Source organism: Tamandua tetradactyla, chromosome 23 (assembly GCF_023851605.1).
Source record: "Tamandua tetradactyla isolate mTamTet1 chromosome 23, mTamTet1.pri, whole genome shotgun sequence".
NCBI lineage: Eukaryota > Metazoa > Chordata > Mammalia > Pilosa > Myrmecophagidae > Tamandua > Tamandua tetradactyla.
In genome coordinates this window covers 7,027,074-7,046,016 of record NC_135349.1, presented here as the reverse complement: position 1 = coordinate 7,046,016, position 18,943 = coordinate 7,027,074, and the positions used below count along the sequence as shown (strand labels likewise).

The 18,943-nt window shown below is 42.3% G+C and overlaps 1 protein-coding gene across 8 annotated transcripts in view; it reads right to left on the bottom strand.

Moving 5' to 3' along the window:
- TRRAP (transformation/transcription domain associated protein) overlaps window positions 1–18,943 on the bottom strand; it is a 144,885-nt gene that overhangs the window by 11,486 nt on the left and 114,456 nt on the right. For 6 of the 8 annotated variants that reach the window (XM_077140608.1, XM_077140607.1, XM_077140612.1 and 3 more), the window contains 9 exons: window positions 18,399–18,499; window positions 13,641–13,842; window positions 12,629–12,793; window positions 11,023–11,113; window positions 9,534–9,733; window positions 8,455–8,716; window positions 3,951–4,176; window positions 2,939–3,156; window positions 666–850 (listed from right to left, as the gene is read on the bottom strand). In XM_077140608.1, the coding sequence (XP_076996723.1) occupies window positions 666–850; window positions 2,939–3,156; window positions 3,951–4,176; window positions 8,455–8,716; window positions 9,534–9,733; window positions 11,023–11,113; window positions 12,629–12,793; window positions 13,641–13,842; window positions 18,399–18,499 (1,650 nt within the window). The remainder of the gene's footprint in view (window positions 1–665; window positions 851–2,938; window positions 3,157–3,950; window positions 4,177–8,454; window positions 8,717–9,533; window positions 9,734–11,022; window positions 11,114–12,628; window positions 12,794–13,640; window positions 13,843–18,398; window positions 18,500–18,943) is intronic. The other 2 variants (XM_077140613.1, XM_077140614.1) reach the window with 1 other exon arrangement.

Here is an 18,943-nt window from a genome sequence, read left to right as displayed (position 1 = left end):
TCCCTTGGTGCTGAGTTTTGGCCCATTCTAGGATTTCTGTCCCATGTTGCCAGGAAGGTCTACACCCCCAGGAGTCATGTCCCATGTAGATGGGGGAGGGCAGTGAGTTTGCTTTCTGTGTCGGCTGAGAGAGAGAGGCCACATCTGAGTAACAGAAGAGGTTCTCTTGGGGGTGACTCTTAGGCTTAACCCTAAGTAGGCTTAGTCTATCCTTTGGGGGATTAATAATTTACTTTTTTTTTAATTAATTTTTTTTAAAAAGTATAACACCAACAAATGCAAACATTCTTAACTTTTGATCATTCTGATCTACATATATAATCAGTAATTCACAATATCATCACATTAACTTACTTTACTTAATCCTAATTTATGAGCTTTTTTCTAAGTGCAGGCAAGGGATAACAGAGGTGAATCTGAAGAGAATTCATCCCTCTCCAAGGCTTAAAACCTCCAGCAAAGTCTTGAGATTGAGGTCAATGGCCATCCTATTTCTACCAACCCACATGTCTAATAAAGTTATTTCAAATTAGAGAGGTACCCCTTAAAGAAGCCCACCCATTTTGTTTTAGGCACACTTCTCATCAAAGTACCACGGCCAGAAAGCAGGAGCCCATGGCATCCCTGGGCAGAGATTGTAGACTTCTGCCCATCCCAACTTGTACCTGGTGGCTGGCTTGGGTTCCTCGTGCTTGCACGGTGGCCAGTCTGTCGTAATAACGGGAAATGGGGTTGTCGTGCTCGATGCCCTTCTTGGCACAGCGCTGTTTGTATATCTCCACGAGGGAAAGTGAAGAAGGGTTGTCTTCCACCAGGCGCATCTGTGGGGACACTGCCACGACTCGGGGAACTAGGGGAAAGGTGGAAGGGAAGCCGGGTGGGGGTGGGGGGGGTAGAGTGAGAGAAAAAGATTACGGGTTAGAACCTAATCACTGGAAGGGGTTTTCCCACATGGCCCACTGTACTTGCTGAGCAGTGGAAACACCTGCCAGGGGCAAATCAGGAAGAACCTTTGTGACCACAGCAGAGGACATGATGTTTGATCTACTAGGTGACAGCCCCTGAGCAGAGTATAGTCGTGTGTTTAGGACACACATGAATGGAAATTATTAAAAGGCCATCTTAAAAAATAAAAAAAAATAAAGAGACCCTACCAAATTTTCACTCTTCTGAGGCCTTTCTCCAAGGCATCCCCAGTATGTGACAAAGTTAACTTCTCTTCCTCACCTCTAGAATGGTGAGGTTCTATCTTTGGGATAATTAAGAAAACAGTCACCCCAATCATTTTGCGTTCTATGGCTCGAGCGAGAACAGGAACCAGAATGAATCTGACAATTCCACCCAGTTAACTTGTAAATTTGAATTGATATATTCGTGATCAACATTTACTTTCCCAACCGCCATTCTTGCCTGTGCGGTTTAGTTTATTGAGAGCTTCCCTCCCATGACAGTCATCTGCCCACACATCGTCCTGCACGGCTGGGAGTGTGGCTCTGAGCCAGCCGGCCCGCGGGTGTATCCGCCAGCCTTCGAGCAGAGACAGGACTTGGGCAAGTTATTGAACGGTGTGAACATCAGCTTCTTCATCTTTAAATTAAATTCATTCTTCATCCATAAACAGGGATAATAATAATACTTAGCTCACAGGGTTGTTTGTGGATTAAATGAGAATACTTTATTAAGATATGATTATGTTAATATGATTAAGATATTTTATTGAAATGAAGTAGGAGGGAGCTCAGAGATTTCATGAAGGTGGTAGCAAAACCAGCCAGGCCAGCGTGGAGTCCTGCTGGCTCCGCCTGCTGGACAGAGCAGGACGGCAGCAGCTGTGGACTCACTTCTGCCTGAACCTGTCTCTAGGTCACAGGGACACTTCCAACTTCACATAGATAGTTCCATGTAGTATCAGTTAAACCACAGCGGTTGGCTTGCCACCATGCTCCAACCCATATGAAATGACTCCAGGGCATAAATTTGGTCTATAACTTAGTGCTAACCAAGAGTTGATTTCTTTGGAGAAGGCACAGATCAATCTCTATGCTTCATCCCACAACTGGGACCAACACTACAAACCATGTTTATATACATTAAAGTGCCTGCGGCCTTCTAGGGTGCATTTCAAGCTTTCTTTAGATTTGTTTTTCGCATCTACTTGTTTTCAGGAAGATACTGAACTTAAGGGGCAGACATTTTTAGGTCAAAATGGGCTGGATGATACTTTATCTGTCAGAAGAAAGTTCTGTATAGGACCAGGTAATATACATGGCAATTAGTCTCCTAAACTCAAAGATTCTATGCTAAATAGCTTGAAAATGGTTTTCTTCTCTGGGTAGGATTATAGGTGTTTTACTGTCCTTGTTACGGACAGAAACTGGTCATTCCCAAATTACTCATGAGGATGCAGTTACGGGAAGACTTCACTCAGCAGGTGAAGCCACTGATTACCACCTGAGCAAGATTTCCATGGCCTTCCCTGGGCTTTCTGAATGTTCCAAAGTCTTGTGTTTTACTCCAGGAAACAAACTCAGGCAATGCCTACATATAGCAACAAGTGGTTCAGGAGGATAAATTCATAGAGAATTTATTTAGAAACTCAAGTGTGTGACGGCAAGCCCTCAGCATCACCCAGGGCCTGCCCAAGTAGGAAGGTGCCTGGTGACATAATGTACACAGGCCTGTGACCCCTTCTCCCAACACACACACACACCAAGCCCCGTCGTCCAGGGAGGACACCAACGGCCAGGAAGTGGCTTCTTTTAGGAGCAGCGACTCCGTCTGGGGCGCCTATGCACTCCAAGGCCATGCTTGGCCTGGTGCAGTTTAGAACCATCTCAGTTGCTGAGACAGATACACACATGGAAAACCCCAGAGGCAAATGTGAACTGTAGAAACCTAGTGAGCTGCTCACATGTCCCCTGAGGTGTGGCTCCTGTACCTGTAAAGAATAAGTGCCTCTTCGTGGTTTCCTTTCTCTTCTCCAGACAGGGGTTCAACAGGCGAAGCAGCTGCAATACACGCTCCTCCCTCCGAGACTCCGTGAGGCAGGCATCATTCATGACTAGGTATGGGTAAATCTTGCCATTATGCCCACGGATGTACAGTCTCCTGGCCGCGGTGTTGTGCTTCTGCACAATTTCCACCCTGGGCATAAACCTACCAAGACAAGTGGACAATGCAGCACAGACACACAAACTAAGGTTTTAAGAAAATATGTCACCAGGTCCAATTTTAGTAGCTAAAGATGGGCTACTAATTTGTCTCAGAGGATACCAGCAGCCGGAAGCAAGAAGTTCCAGGGTTGGGGTATCAGGAGCAGGGTGGTCCTTTCTGGCACCAAGGCAGTGAGGGGGCAGACACCCAGTCCCAAGGAGCCAGCCCTGGGGATCAGCACAGCTGTGCTGTCCCTGCTCGATGTGGGCCAATGGGGAAGGGCTGGCAAGGTCTGAGCAGGTGTGGAGAAAAGGGAAAATAAATACAGGAGGTATGAGAAAGAAGAAATCTGTGTTTACTGCAGAAAGAAAAAGGAAGCATGTTTGTTGAAGGGAAGCCTCATCAAAGCACTTCTACACTTAAAATGAGATGTAACAAGCACCAGCAAATGATAGTGTGTTCTGATTCTGTTTTGAATATGGCACTTAAAGAGATGGGAAAACTACATTTCATCCAGGTGTGTGGGGATTCAGAAAAGGTTATTTTGAAAGCAAACACAAAGTTCATTCAGTCAAGCCATTTATCCTATGAATTAAATGAGATATTTGTAGTACTTAATTACTTCAAGCCTAGTCCAATCTTCTATTGTTCCTGTTTAGAGAGAAAGGAGAGAATCAGGGAGGGGAAGAAAAGTCAAATCTGAACTCAAGGCCTCAGCTGCCCTGGGAGCCATGCCCAGGCTGTTTTTGCAGGGTGAGGTAAGCTAATTATCCCTCTGCCAGGCCAGGCTCACTTACCGGGCGATCTTGATATAATAATGTGTTGGCTTTGGCATCAGAAATTCCCCAGGAATTTCTACTTCAGCTGTTTGTGCTGAGAAATTGCTCAAAAAACGACACTTTTCTTCGATGAGGAAGAATTTTGGAAGTTGTTTGGTTTTAGCCTCCAAGATTTTGATCCATTTTTTCAATTTAGAAATTAAATTATGGAGCTTCATGGAACCCGGAACACTGAAGTCAAAATCTTCAAAACAAAACATGGTTAAAAACTTTAAAAATCATCTGGGCTATTTCTAATCGGCAAAAAAAATCCTTGCTCAAGCACCTACCAGCTATATAACAGGCATATTCCATATATATCGTCTGGAACAGAACATCTGATGTCCCTCTTACTCTTTAAAGTATAAGTTAAGGCCTGAAAGAGCTGAAGCCATAGTCCAGGACCTTCTCGTGATGTTTGCCCAAACTGGAGGTGCACACCTCAAACTTGAGAGGAGGCAGAGAGAAGAAGCCCCCAAAGCGGAACCTCATCCCCAGCTGCAGCAGCCCCTGCCATGGAAGGACAAGGGTGAGCAGGACACGCAGGCCCCGGGGAGGCTCCGACTCAGCCACCTCAGCCACCTCAGCGCAGGAAATGCCAGTGCTCCTGGCGCCCTCGCGGGCAGTCCTGAGGACTTAAGCCACAGCCCCCACAGCACCCCATCTGGACGCAAGCACCACACCCAGAAACAAAGGCTTTTGTATCCAAAGCCAAGAGTCATCAATTTGAAGCTAGGAAAGAGGAAAAAAAATATATCCAGGAGAGTACTAAATCACAAATGAGTGAATCAAAAGGAATTAACGAAGAAGCCAAAATGACAAAAATACATTTCATTTAAGCAATTTTAAAAGTTCTAATTAATTTATCTCAGATTTTATTGGGACTTAATATTAAAAGGCCGATTACATTTAAAAGTCCTTAAAAAAAAAAAAACCCTTAATTTCCTCTCATATCAGCACCAAAGTGGAAGGTTCCCTTCTGTTAACCGGAAAACCACTTCTGCCATGAAGCCAGACCCCTGGGAACCCCAAAGAGCACTGCCACAGACCCCACCGTCCTAACGCTAAGCAGGCTCGGAGCCACGTGGCAGACGCTTCTTACTCAGGCCTTCACAGAACCAAGGTGTGTCTCTAGAGCTCATCCAAGTAGATCTGAAACATTCTTCTGTATCCTCATTTGCCCAGTTTGCTTCAGATATATGTGGCCCTGGGAGAGCTGCCCTGGCTAAAATCCCATCTCCCCTCTCCTTGCAGCCCTCTGGGAGCCCAGCTGGGGTGGAGTCTTCTGCAGATGGGACAGAGATTTGCCTTGCTCACCCACAGACCCCCTTCTCCCGAGAGCTGCAATGAGAATTGTTCCAAGTATACGGAAAGCAATGGAGGCATCAACACTTGGACCCAGAAACTGGTGGCAGCCTGCTCCGTGGGGAGTGGGGGCCTCACAGGCAGTGCACGGAGGGGTGTGCGCTATTCCAGTGCGAAACTTGTCCCTGCTACCCCCCACACCAAGTGTTGTAGGGCACCACTTCACATGATCATTTAACCTGTGCAAGGCCAACTACGTGAGCTTGGCCAACAACCAAGCACATACCACCATGTTCATCCTACAATAGCCCCTGAACTATACCATCTGGTGCTTATCCTTGATGAGCAGGGTGTCAGGGCTGGGGAAAGCCGGTGCCCGGCAGTAATAGAAGACCCGGATACCTAAAGTCCTGTGGGCTGCAATTCATGAGAAGGGAAAAGAGTTCTAAGGCCGCCTCGTAGCTGCCAACACCAGAATCTGAGCCATGGGGAGCTAATGCTCCCTGTGTGGGGCAGTGCTTTGGGAACCCGCAGTAGCTTGAACCCGCAGCTAGCCCCCTCACCAGCCACATGCTGGAAGCACATTACAGAGCCTCCCAGAGCCTCATCTTTTCCATCTATGGAAAGTAACAGGAAAGACAGCACCTACCCCCTAGGGATTAAACGAGGTACATACATGGGGCCTTCAGAATAACACTGGCCCAGGACTTGGGGTCTAATCATTACTCTCCATGTGCAGAGGTAACTGAACAGAGATGAAATCAGCTTCACGAAAGTCAACATGTTTTCTCCAGTGTTTTATGGTGCATCTCTGCCCCCCAGAGTGCCTAGTACCAGGGTTTCACATTACGAGGCACCTGCATGGGTCAAGCTGACAAGTGCAGCCACTCTCCAAAGAGAAGCAGCCAGCATCCATCTGTGCCGAGACGAAGGCACACCTCGCCAATGGTGCCACTCCTCAAATCCATCCCAAGGAGGGATCCAGACCTGATGACAATAAACCATTTTGACTTTTATTTTGAAATAATAACAGATTCCCAGGAGGCTTCACAGAAATGCGTGGGGAAGTCCTATGCACCTGTCTTCAGCTCCCCTCCCCATGCTGACTTCCCTACCAAGACACCAACACTGGCACAACCCAGAGCGCTCAGACTTGGCCGCTTCTACATGCACTTGCATACGTGCGTCTGTGAAAGTTTTGTCACACATGCAGTTTTATGAACCCCCACCACAATCAAGCGCTCAGCTGTCTAATCACCACAAGACCCCCGTGTCACCCCTTCACAGTCATGCCCATCCCTAACTCTTAACAACCACTTACCGTTCTCCCTCTCGAGAATTATGTTACATCACAAATATTTCATAAACAGATTTAAGCAGTATGGATCCTTTTGATTGGCTTTTTTCCTTCAGCACAATTTCCCTGTTCATCCATCCAAGTCCTGTGCATCAACAGTTAATTCCTTTTCACTGCTGAGTGTGGATGTCTCATGCTTTATTTAACCATTCACCCCCCTGACAGACACTTGGGGAGATCCCAGTTTTGGGCCATAATAAAGCAGCTGTCAACATCTGTGCCCAAGGTCCTATGAGAAAGTAAGGCTTTCTCTGAGACAAATGCAATGTACTGTTGCTGAGGTCTCTTCCCCTCTCTATCAACAGCTGGCTGGGAGCCCCCATGCACACGGCACTCTGGAACGCCCCATGGCACTCTGGAATAGAAGGGCCCCTCACTCCCTCTGTAGATGAGAGCACGGTCAGATAGGCCTTTCCCGGGAACATGGTGGAAAGGAACCAAGGTAACTGAAGGGTTCTTGATTTAAATGTATGAAATTGCCTACAGTCGAGGTTGGTCAGAAGCCTTATTAGCGGCCTTCAATTAATTTCAGTTTCATGATTTTTTTTTTTTGAGATCAAAATCCAGATGACCCACCCTACTTCTAATTCTCTATTTCAGACTACACTTAATTTAATTATCTGGACTTTTTGAGATAAAGATAAACTGGATATCACCTCTTACAAGTAAAATATGATGGTTTCCATAACATTTTCCTCTTAGACTCTTCCTTTTTTAGAAACGAATAATTGACCTCCTGTCAGAGGAACTCCACAATGGAAAAACTCTAATATTCAGTCTGTTCTATATAAAATCATGTTTTTAATTGTTCTCTAAGATATAGCGAGTCATGAAAAGGTACCTTAAATGTCTAAAACTTGTGAGCAATTTATTTTAAGGTGAAGAAAAAATGTATTAGAGACAGTCACATAAGCAGTAATTAAGTTGAAATGTCTCTTTCAGCTCTGGAAAATTTGGCAGATAAATCTTGTTTTCACATGACTGTGACTCCTGCTGACACTCAAGAGAATAAAAACCTATGGAGGGCAGGCCACGGTGGTTCAGTCGCAGAATTCTCGCCTGCCATGCTGGAGACTTGGGTCTGATTCCCCATGTCTGTCCATGTAAAAAAAAACAAAAACAAAAAAAACCCTACAGAACTACTCTTGAGGGTGACGTGTCGGGGAGCCTGGGGGGGAGTCTGGCAGGTCAATGGGAGGGCCGACCGTGCACCGGCCGTCCCGGATGTAACCTCGCCTTTCATGGGCACAGCAGTGGGTGTTGACACCCAGGTGTGTGCTAGGGGTTGGGAACCCCTGGCAGGTGAAGAGACTTGTCTGAGACTCACAGTGAGGGACTGAGCCAAATCCAAGCAACTATGGCCCCAGGAAGTACCAAAAATACAATCACCTTTTACTCTGCCATCAGAACCCACTACGCATTTATACTTCACTCGTCATCCTGAGTCCTGCACTTCTGAGTCCCACCACCACACCCTGTTTTGTTTCCCACAAAAACAAATAGGTGAAAAGATTAGGGAAGGAAAGTTGTGTGTGTGTGTGGGGGGGTACTGAGATCCATCTATTTCTAACCCCTAATGGGCTCCAATACCCTGAGGTCCTTTGCTGGAGTGACAGACCTATAGTCTCTTGAGGATATCTGGGGTAGTCGTGGTTTCCGTTTGTGTTTTGAAGTCTATATTTTAAACAGAATATAACCACTGTCCAGTACAATAATAACAACAATGACCACAAACGAATGTAAGTGGCTTGATATTAAAGACTGAGGAAAAACACTGAGAAGAACCTTCCTGAGGTAGAGAAAAAGAAAAGTGAAACTCACCCGTTGTGAACTGGCCTTTCAGCTTCTGAAAGACAGGATCCTGAGCAGTGGCCTGTGCTCGCCTGGCGAGAGACTCAGAGGCTGCACTGGAGAACATGGTTGAGACATTGGACACATTCTCCAGGCCTACCCCAAACGTGCTCACCAACTTCTTGACAAAATTGAGCGTGTGGGGGGTGATTTTGGCATCTGACACTGCTCCGCTTTTCTCAAATGCAACAGAGTAACATTTTGCCAGACCCTGTTGGAGCTGCCTGAGAACCTAGAGGAAGAGACAGCAGGGATACTTCACAAAATAGAGCTCTCAGTTCAAGCTACTAACCAGCCAACCCAAAAGTGCCCAGCAAGCATATGCCATCACCACGGGTCATTCTGTGTCCACCCAGTACTGGTACCCACAAGCATAAAATCAACGCATGCAGGAGGGATGGAACTGCCTGTTTGCTGGACACAGTGGAGCTGGCCTTTTTAACAAGGACTAAGTGTCTAGAGGGAGAAGAAACAAATCACAGGCCCTTTTGGTCATACACATACCTTCTATTGGTTAGCCATGCACAAAACTTTATTTTCAGACAGCACATGGGTATGCAAAGAAAATTTCTACAGTAACTAGCTGGCCCTGGGGTCCAACTAGATAAGCATCTAGGCATTAAAGGCTTTTCTAGTTTAATGTCAGCTTAAGCAAAACATCACGAAGGAGAGAGCTTAGTTGCTGAGAAACACTGAAGAATCCCCATCTCTGGAATGGTCCCCAGTGTGAGCTAGAACTCCACTGCTCTGGTTCACACCCGTGACTGCTCCCTGGCAAACTCACACTAAACGATTGAACATACAAAGGTGAGCAAAGTAATAAGCATTTTAACTTTAAAAAGCGGCTTTCTAAATCTCACCCTCTTTTGAAACCTCTTGCTTCAACTATTTAAGGCTAGGCCAGTGTGCAGAGATGTGTAACTTCAACAATAAAAAACAGCTTTTATAAAATAACCAGGTAGCCAACCAGTCTAAAAACCCAGCCACCCAAGCATAGAATAGTCTGTTCCCCACCCCACCCCACCCCTGCCAAGACGCCACCCCAGTACCTCCTCGTGCCAGTTCTCTCGGAACCAGACCATCTGGTCGACGATACCCTCCAGGGAAGACAGCAGGGTGGGGTGGAGCTCCCGCTGCATGTGCATGATTCGGCTGCAGCGCCACATGGGGGCTGTGGCTCGGATGGGCCCTGGATCTGATGCAGAATGGGACTGGTTACCCACTGAACTGGGCTGCTGCTGTCCAGAATCTGAGAGCAACACACACAACGCCAATGTCAGCGCAAAACTGACTGATGCGAGCGCTCAGGGCTCTACGGGACCCACCAGCCAAAGAAACGCTGGTTCCCGACGGTGCACTGCACCCTACGAGGCCGTGCACGTGGCGCGCGGGCAAGCACCCTTGTTCTACGGAGGGGCGCGGGAGCACTGAGGGGCAGGGAGCCCGGTGGTCTCTAGCTTAGCATTACATAATGGTTCGGGGAAAAAATGCATATGTGTTAGTAGAGAAAGCAAGTATGGCAAAAAAAAGTGACTAGAACGTCTGGGTGAGGTGTACATGCACTCACTGTACTCTGTCTTCAACTGTTAAGTGTGAGCATTTTAAAAATAAAAGGTTTGGAAAAATATTCCATTACTATTGCTATAAAAATCTAAAAGAAATTAATAAGCAAGTCTACATTTTTCATTCAGGAAAGCCAAACCACATAAATAAAATTTTATTTTTGAAAAAGTCACTTCCTCTAAGAGAAATAGATTACAGAATCCCTAGTGTCTATTTCTCTGACTTCAGCTCACTATATTTAGTCTTAGAACTAAAAAAACCTGAATTCTGAAATGGCCAAAACATGAGTCTATGCAGATTCTTAGGAGCTTAGAGCTAAACCCACCCTTAACCCACTCAACTCATTATCAGTGATGCAAGCATAGTCCAGCCAACGAAATCACTTCCTTGGGACAATGCTGGCCTCACGGCATCAATGTATGGATGTTAAAAAACAGCGTGAAGCAAATGGTCCTTTCACTGTTTATAAAGCTCCACGCTTAGTAAGCATCAAACAGTTAAGTTAGTTTCTCTTTATATACTAAGACTATTTATTCAATATGGGTTATGAATCCTATATTTTGAGTAAATTTTAAGAGACATCTGGTAAGATCACTTTCTATGCAGATTGTGACAGCTGAAGATGATCCTTAGAACCTGAATAGCACATACACAAGGTGATTGCATTGTTAATTCTAATGAGACAGGTTAAGCTTCATAAATTTCTATAGCCAGAAGCATGGTGTACTTTTTTATGTATGGGTCCATTATATTCAGGTAAATGAATGCCCTCACACACCATGGCAAAGGGGAGCTTTGAACTTTACCCTGAGACCATGCTTTGCCTTCCCGCCCCAAGTGGCCCCTCATTGGCTACTGAAAAGCCTGGCTGTATGCTAGGAAGTGAGCGGGGCCAGAATGTAGCCAGTCAGCTGGAGGGGATGCCCCACATGGACCAGCCCTCCAACTGGCCGCTGGCCTACCCTGGAGACCTACCGCTCTTGTAGCGCTCCCGCTGTTCTATTTTCAGGGTGAGGTACAGCGTCCGGATGGGGAAGTAGACGGCCTGAGGATACACTCGTCCCACCTGCTCAGAGACACATGGGATAAAGGCACTAGCTCCCCACTGGGCTCCTCAATACAGACTATTTGTACTTGACAAACACTGATGTCAGGTCACAAACAGGTCTGCACATGGACAAGGAAGCAGACATTGCACCAAAAAGCTACTCCATGAGGCCTGATTAAATAGGAGGCAAAATATCTAACTCAGCTTGAAAAGATCTAAGAAAGATCAAAGTGGTGCATTTCATCAATTCTGTCCAGGGACTGTAAATGACAGAGAAATCCCACTTTCATCATATTTAGCAAATCTGAGAAAGGCGAAACATACAAAGCCCTGGATTGTACCCTGGCAAATAGCAGGGGCAAAACAACACCAGTTAGCCTTTATATTTGGCACGAATCCCTGGGAAGAATGAACTGATTCTAACGAAGTGATAAAGAAGCACATTAGGAAATCCTGACCCCTACAAGGAAACAGAAATGCCCACTTCAGGTGAGAGGCACCATTTTTATCTAACTGGGGTTTTATGGCTTTTTCAAAGGGCTAAGTAGACATTATCATGCTACTCTGACCCTTTAAAATGTGCCCATAAAGTGAATAAAGGAATAGCATCTAACTGCCACTGGGCACAGGGTGGCTGCTAATGTACATTAAGAGATGTCTAATGTATGACAACAGCAAATATTCGGAGTCTGCACCTACAGGTAAACACTAAGCCAAGCACCCCAGAACACAGTGACATCCTTTCGCGGATGGTCCCGTGATTAAGATGTACTACATGCAAAGGGAAAACTAAACAGGATGAACAGAATGATGAGCTGCTTATTTGTAAATGCTTGGTCACTGGGTTCTGTATTCATGAGAAGTTACACTACTGTCACTTTATAATAATAAGCAGTCAAAGGTACTGAATTCCTTACCCAACTTGACTCAAATTTCCCGTTTTGGTCCTCCCTCCACCCCTCAGATTTTTCACAGGTGAGGGACATTCCGGAACTATTCTCAAAGGAAAGCCTCTCTAAAGGATCCCAGTCTGTCCAATTCCCCACCCCACCCCTGTCTACACAACTTCGTCCTCTCACAGCAGCAGCTTAACTATGCAAACGGTGACAACCTGCAAACTGTGGGTAAGGTTTCATTTTAAGGGAAGCTCAGAAGTGCTTCTAGCACATGACAGTTAAATACAAAGTTATCAGTCAGATACACATTTCACCGTGAGTACCTCTCAGAAGAGCCATTAGTACTAATCTTACATTTCTGTTGAATGTATGTTTTACTTGCATCATGTGGGAAGATGTTCAACCAAAGAAATTAAAATTCTAATACTGTAATGTTTCAACAGCTATTTCATTTCAGCTCTAATAATTTTTAATTCAGTAACTTTTCATTGTGCTCTACGCTGACTGATATTTAAGTGTTTAATTTGTCTCATCTCTGACTCATTTTCAATACTCTGAGGATACCAAGTGGCTTTCTAGAGAAAAAGAATGAAAAAAGACTGTGTGTGTAAGAACAAAAACATCTTGTTATTCCCACCTGGCTGATAAGGTTCAAGAGCAGTTTTCCTTCCGAGCCGACCAGGCAGGTGAGCAGCTGTGGGATCCAGGCCAGCCACTGGATGGGCGGCACACCGATGCAGTACTTGTCCACCGCATCTGCCAACGTGTTCTTGTCATCGTCAAAGCTCAAAAGCCACAGCACCTGAGACAGAAGGAAACATTCTGGATTTGAATGAAAATCCTGAGGCCCCTAATCAAATAATGTCTTTTCCCAACAACAAAATACCAAAGAGAGAAGCTTTATCAGCAACGTGGAAAAATATCTACAAAAGGCCAACGAGTACTGCATAAATCTCACAGTATGAAGAAAACCTAAGTGTGAATATATTTTTTTATTTTGATTGAGCTCTAAGGATAATTCCTAACAGATCTGAGTCTTGGCTTGCTAGCAACCACGACTTCGCCACACCCCCAGGGCAGCAACAGGCAGATGGCACAAGCCTGCAGGCCCACTGATGTGCCGATTCACATACGCAGACCAAGCTAATGAAAACAAAGTGGAGCTTTCCTAAAAATCTAAGATGGACACCATACTAGGATCAGGTTTCTGAGAGGTGGCAACCTGATGTCCACAGATGTCTGAAACAGTTATATGCACAACAAACTCAGAGTCAGACATTTAGGTAGGGGTATTGCAGTTGCCTTGTGTTCCCATAGACAACTTTAACTATTAAGTCTGCTGTACATCCTGAAACTTGACAATAAATCAAAGAATTCTAAGAAATCCAAACCTTTAACGAACAAAACAGAAAAGACAGAACTTAGAACAACTTATTCTTACATTTTCTGCAAGAACTAGTTTTGGGCTTTGTATGTTTCTTAAGAAGAAAAAGAAGGATCTCAATCTTGAGTGACCACGTGTTCGGCAAGGCTCATCAGTCACCCACCCAGTGCCCAGTGCTGTGTGTGGGAAAGAGGTCACCCACAACGGTGACCCTTTCCTAAGGCTTGAAGATGACTATGGTCAAAGCTAATTCTATTGGCCTGACCTTGGCTAAGTATTTCCTTGATTTGCTCTCATTCTGATGCCGACATGCATGCAGGTAACAGGTAATGGCAGACACTCCAAGATGCAGCTGCCGCTCCTTCACGAAGATGTTCTCCAGGTAGTCGCCCCACATGGCCCAGGCTTTCACCAGCACGTCATGCATCTGCACAGCTGCAGAAAAGGCTTTGTTTGCTTCCTCAGACCTAAGAGAAGACATCAAAGCAAAATACCAATTTTTATTTTTCCAATTGAGGTGAAATTCACGCAACATAAAATTAATTGTTTCAAAGTATTTGTTTCAGGGTGGTGCGATGGTGGCTCAGTGGCAGATTTCTCTCCAGCCATACCGGAGACATGGGTTCAATTCCCGGTGACTGCCCATGCCAAAAAAATATATATATACGTTTCAGAGGCATTTGGTACATTCACTCCCCACACTCCCCTGCTTCCAGCCTCTGGCAACCACCAATCTGCTTTCTGTCTCTACTGATTTGTACATATTTTGTATAATAAATGGAATCATGTAATACATGGTCTTTTGTGACTGGCTAATTTCACCTAGCAGTTTTCAACGTTTAGCCACCTTGTAGCACATATTAGAACTTTATTTCTCTCATGGCTAAATAATACTCATTGTTTTTATCTACATTTTGTTCATCTGTTTATATCTGATGGACATTTGGGTTGTTCCCATCCTTTGGCTACTGTGCACAGTGCTGCTATAAATAGTAAGGGACATGTATCTGTTTAATCTCCGATCCCTGATTTCAATTCTTTTGGGTATATATCTAGGAGTAGAACTGCTGCATCATACGGTATTTCTGTGCTTAACTATTTGAGGAAATGCCAAACTGTTTTCCACAACAGCTGGACCATTTTGTATTACCACCAGCAATACATAAGGGTTTCAATTTCTTCACATCCTTGGTAACACTTCTTTTTCTTCTCTCTTTTTTTGGATTACAGCCATCTACTAGGTGTGAAGTGATCTCTCACTGTGGCTTTATTTGCATTTCCCTGATGATTAATGATTTTGAGTATCTTTTCATGTGCTTATTGGCCTTTGTAAATCTTACTTGGAGAAATGTATTATTCAACATTTCTAATTGGGTGATTTGTCTTTTTGTGGTTGAGTGGTAATAATTTTTTATATATACATTGTGGGTAACTAGGATCTTATCTGATTTATGATTTGCAACTATTTTCTACCATTCTGTGGACTACCTTTTCACGTTCTTGGTAATACCCTTTGATGCAGAAAAGCTTTTCATTTTGATGAGATCCAATTCATCTATCTTTTTCTTTTGTTGATTGTGCTTTTGGTGTTACATCTAAGAGTCACTGCCAAATTCAAGGTCATTAAGATTTACCCATTTTTATCTAAGAGTTTTACAGTTTAAATTCTTAAATTTAGATTTTTGATTCATTTTGGATAACTGTGTATGTGTGAGATAGGAGTCCAACTTCACTTTTTTGCATGTGAATATTTAGTTGTCCCAGTCGGATATTTGCTGAAGATTGTTCTCTAATGAATTATCTCTGCACCTTTGTCAAAAACCAACTGGCCATAAATGGAAGGGTTTATTTCTGGACTTGTAATTCTATTCCACTGTTTTGTGTATCTGTCCTTGTATCAGTAATACACTGTGCTGATTATAGTTTTACAGCAAGCTTTGAAATCAGGAGGTGTGAGTCTTCCAGCTTTTTCCTTTTTTTTTTTCCATGATTATTTTGGCTATTTGTGGGCCCTTGTAATTTCATTTGAATCTGAGGATCAGCTTTTTCAAATTTCTACAAAAAGATCATTGGTATTTTAAAAGAAATTACAATAAATTTGTAGATTGCTTTAGTTAGTATATCCATCCTAAGAATATTAGTTTAGTTAGGATATCTGCCCTAAGAATATTAAGTCTTCCAATCCATAATAAATGAGATGTCTTTCCATTTCTGTAGGTATTCTTTAATTTCTTATAGCAATTTTTCATAGTTTACAGTGTACAAGTCTTTCACCTCCATTAAATTTACACCTAGATATTTTATTCTTCCGTATGTTATTGTAAACAAAACTGCTTTCTTAATTTCCTTCTTGGATTGTTCATCATTATCACCTCAGTTTGATAAACAAAAATCGAACATATAACCTGCAACTTTGTTAAATTGGGATACTAGTACAATAGTTTTTGTGTGTGAATTCTGTAGGATGCTCTATACATAAGATCATGTATTTGAATAGGCATGGTTTTATTTCATCTTTTCCAGTTTGCATATGTTTTACTTATTTTCCTTGCCTACTTGCCCTGACTAAAATTTACAGTAAAATGTTGAAGAGAAGAGGCAAAAGCTGGCATACTTGTCTCATTCCTCAGTTTGATAAAAGGCATCTACAAAAATCCAATGGCTCACACATCCTACTCAGGGGTAAAAACTCAAAGTTTTCCTCTATTGGCTGGGAACAAGACAGATGTCACTCTTGTCACTTCAACACTGTACTTGAGGTTGTAGTCAGGGCAATTAGCTAAGAAAAAATAAAAGGCATCCACAGTAAAAAAGGAAGAAGTAAAACTATCTTTATATACAGATGATATGCTTTTAAAAGCCTAAAGAACCTACAAAAATTATTAGAGCTAATAAACAAGTTCAGTAATGTTACATATTATATAAGCAATCAGTTTGAAACTAAGAAAACAATCCCATTTACAGTAGTAACAGATGCAATAAAAACTTATAAATTTACAAAAGAAGTATAAGACTTATATACTGCAAACTATAAAACATTAGTGAAAAAATAAAATAAGACCTAATTAAATGGAAAATAATAGCAAGTTCATGAATTAGAAAGATTTAATATTGTTACAATGGATATACTTCCAAATTGATCTACAGAGTCAATACATCCCTATCAAAATTCTAGCTGCTTGTTTGCAGAAATGGAAAAGCTGATCCTAAAATTCTTATGGAAATGCAATGGACCTCAATCACCAAAACAATCTTGAAAAAGAGGAAAAAAATTGGAGGAGACACACTTTCTCATTTCAAACCTAACTACAAATCTACAGTATTGAAGGCAGTGTGGTCCTGGCATAAGGATAAACATATAGGTCAATGAAACAGAATTGAGAATCCATAAATAAACCCACACATCAATGGTCAATTGACTTGACAAAGTTGCCAAAACAGTTCACTGGGGGAGAGAATAGTCTTTTCAGTAAATGGGGCTGGGACAATCAGATATTCACACTCAAAAGAATAAAGGTGGATCTCTATCTCACATTATACACAAAGCTTAACTTAATATGGATCAAAAACGTGAAAGTAAGAGCTAAAACTAAAAAACTCTTAGAAGAAAACAGAGATGATTAGATCTCTGTGACCCTGGATTAGGTAATGGTTTCTGAGATACAACACCAAATGTATAAGCAACAAAGGAAAAAATACATTATACACCATCAAAATTAAAAACCTTTGAGTTGTCAAAGGACTCTATCAAGAAAATAAAAACATGTAACACCCAGTAAGATGGCTATAATAAAACAAATGAAAATAGTAAGTGTTGGAGAGGATGTAAAGAAATTGGAATCTTCAAATATTCCTGGTGGACAAGTAAAATAGTGCAGCTACTGTGGAAAACAGTTTGGCAGTTATTCAGAAAGTTAAACACAGAAGTATCACATGACCCAGCAATTCCAAACCCAGGCATATGCTCAGGATAACTGAAAACATATGTTCACACAAAAACTTGTACACATTATGACAAAGTTATGCTAAGTTAAAGAAGCCATTTACATGAATGATTGATTCCGTTTTTATGAAAGGTCTGGAAAAAGAAAATCCACAGAGACTGGAAGTAAATTTGTTGGTGTCAGGAAAGAGGCGAGAGGATAAAGGGGAATGACTGCTGACAGATACAGAGCTTCTTTCTGGAGTGATGGAAATATCTAGAATTAGCTAGCAGTGACAACTGTATAACATCGTAGATACACTAAAACCAATGAATTGTATGCTTTCAGAAGGTCAATGTTTGTGTTGTGTGCAATTATATTTCAACAGAAAAATTTTTTCTAAAAGGAATTTAAAACTTTCTTGACAAAAATCAGTCTTCTATGCAAAAACAAGCTGAAGGTGCAATCTGTAAGTACTGGACAGTTTGAAGAATGGGCTTTAACACTTTGTCCACATCAACAAACAACATCTGATAAATACCTCAGGTGCATACTTTTATAAATGTCATATGATGTCTAGAGTAGGGGTAGGCAGACTTTTTCTTTAAAGGATCAGAGAGTAAACATTTTAGTCTTTGCAGGCCATACAGTCTCTCTTGCAACTCCTCAACTCCACAGTTGTAGCATGAAATCAGCCACAGACAACACCCACAGGTAGGGCTGTGTCCCAAGAGAAGTTCCTTTACAAAAGCAGGGCTAACCAGATTTGCTCCAAAGGCCAGAGTTTATTGACCGCTACTCTAATAACAAGAAAATGTCTCCATACAAAGAATCAACTCTGTTTCAAAAGGCATGATAAGAAAATGGGAAAATTAATCCCTGTTAACACCAGTTCTGTGTTTAAGTAGCTCATTTTGCACTACATATCACACTAACTTATCAAGCTGTTGAAAGTTACCGTCTCTACAGAGGTACAATATGTGACAACTGTCACTGATTTACACAAATTTCTAATTTGAGCTTCATGTTGGTTTCAAGTTTTGAATACTCTATTCAAACGAGCTGATGGGTTATTATCATTCTCCTAATAATATACATACTTGTTGATTTGAGCCAAGAACATTCCCTTCAGTGCATAAAATTCAGCTGTCATCTCCTTTGTGAAATATTTTAAGTTTGTAGATTCAATAACTTCAAGTCCCTGTTTTAAGAAAAATGAGTAGGAAAAAAGTACTTGAAACTCCTACATCAACATAATAACTTCATAAAAAACGTATCAAGGCTATAAGTCCTAAAGCTTATTAACAAGTATACTTTACATTGACAACAAATTTGTCTATCACAGTTATTTGTTGAGTATTTAAAGTACTTAAATATTCAAGTATGTAAAGTAATATTTAAACTGAATCATTAAATAATAAACTAAAACTAGATCCTTAAATATCTTATCGCCAAAGTTTATGTCAGCTTTGTTTTTACTAATATACCCAAATCTTGTACCCTCTTAATTGTGCAGTGTTAGCTTTCTTTCCTTAAATATATTCATTTCGAGAGACCATAAAATGTAGTTCAAATAGTGTAGTGGTTTTCCTTTTTAAAGGATTATTTCCCATTTCTAAGGCTGGACAGAAAGTTCTAACAACTT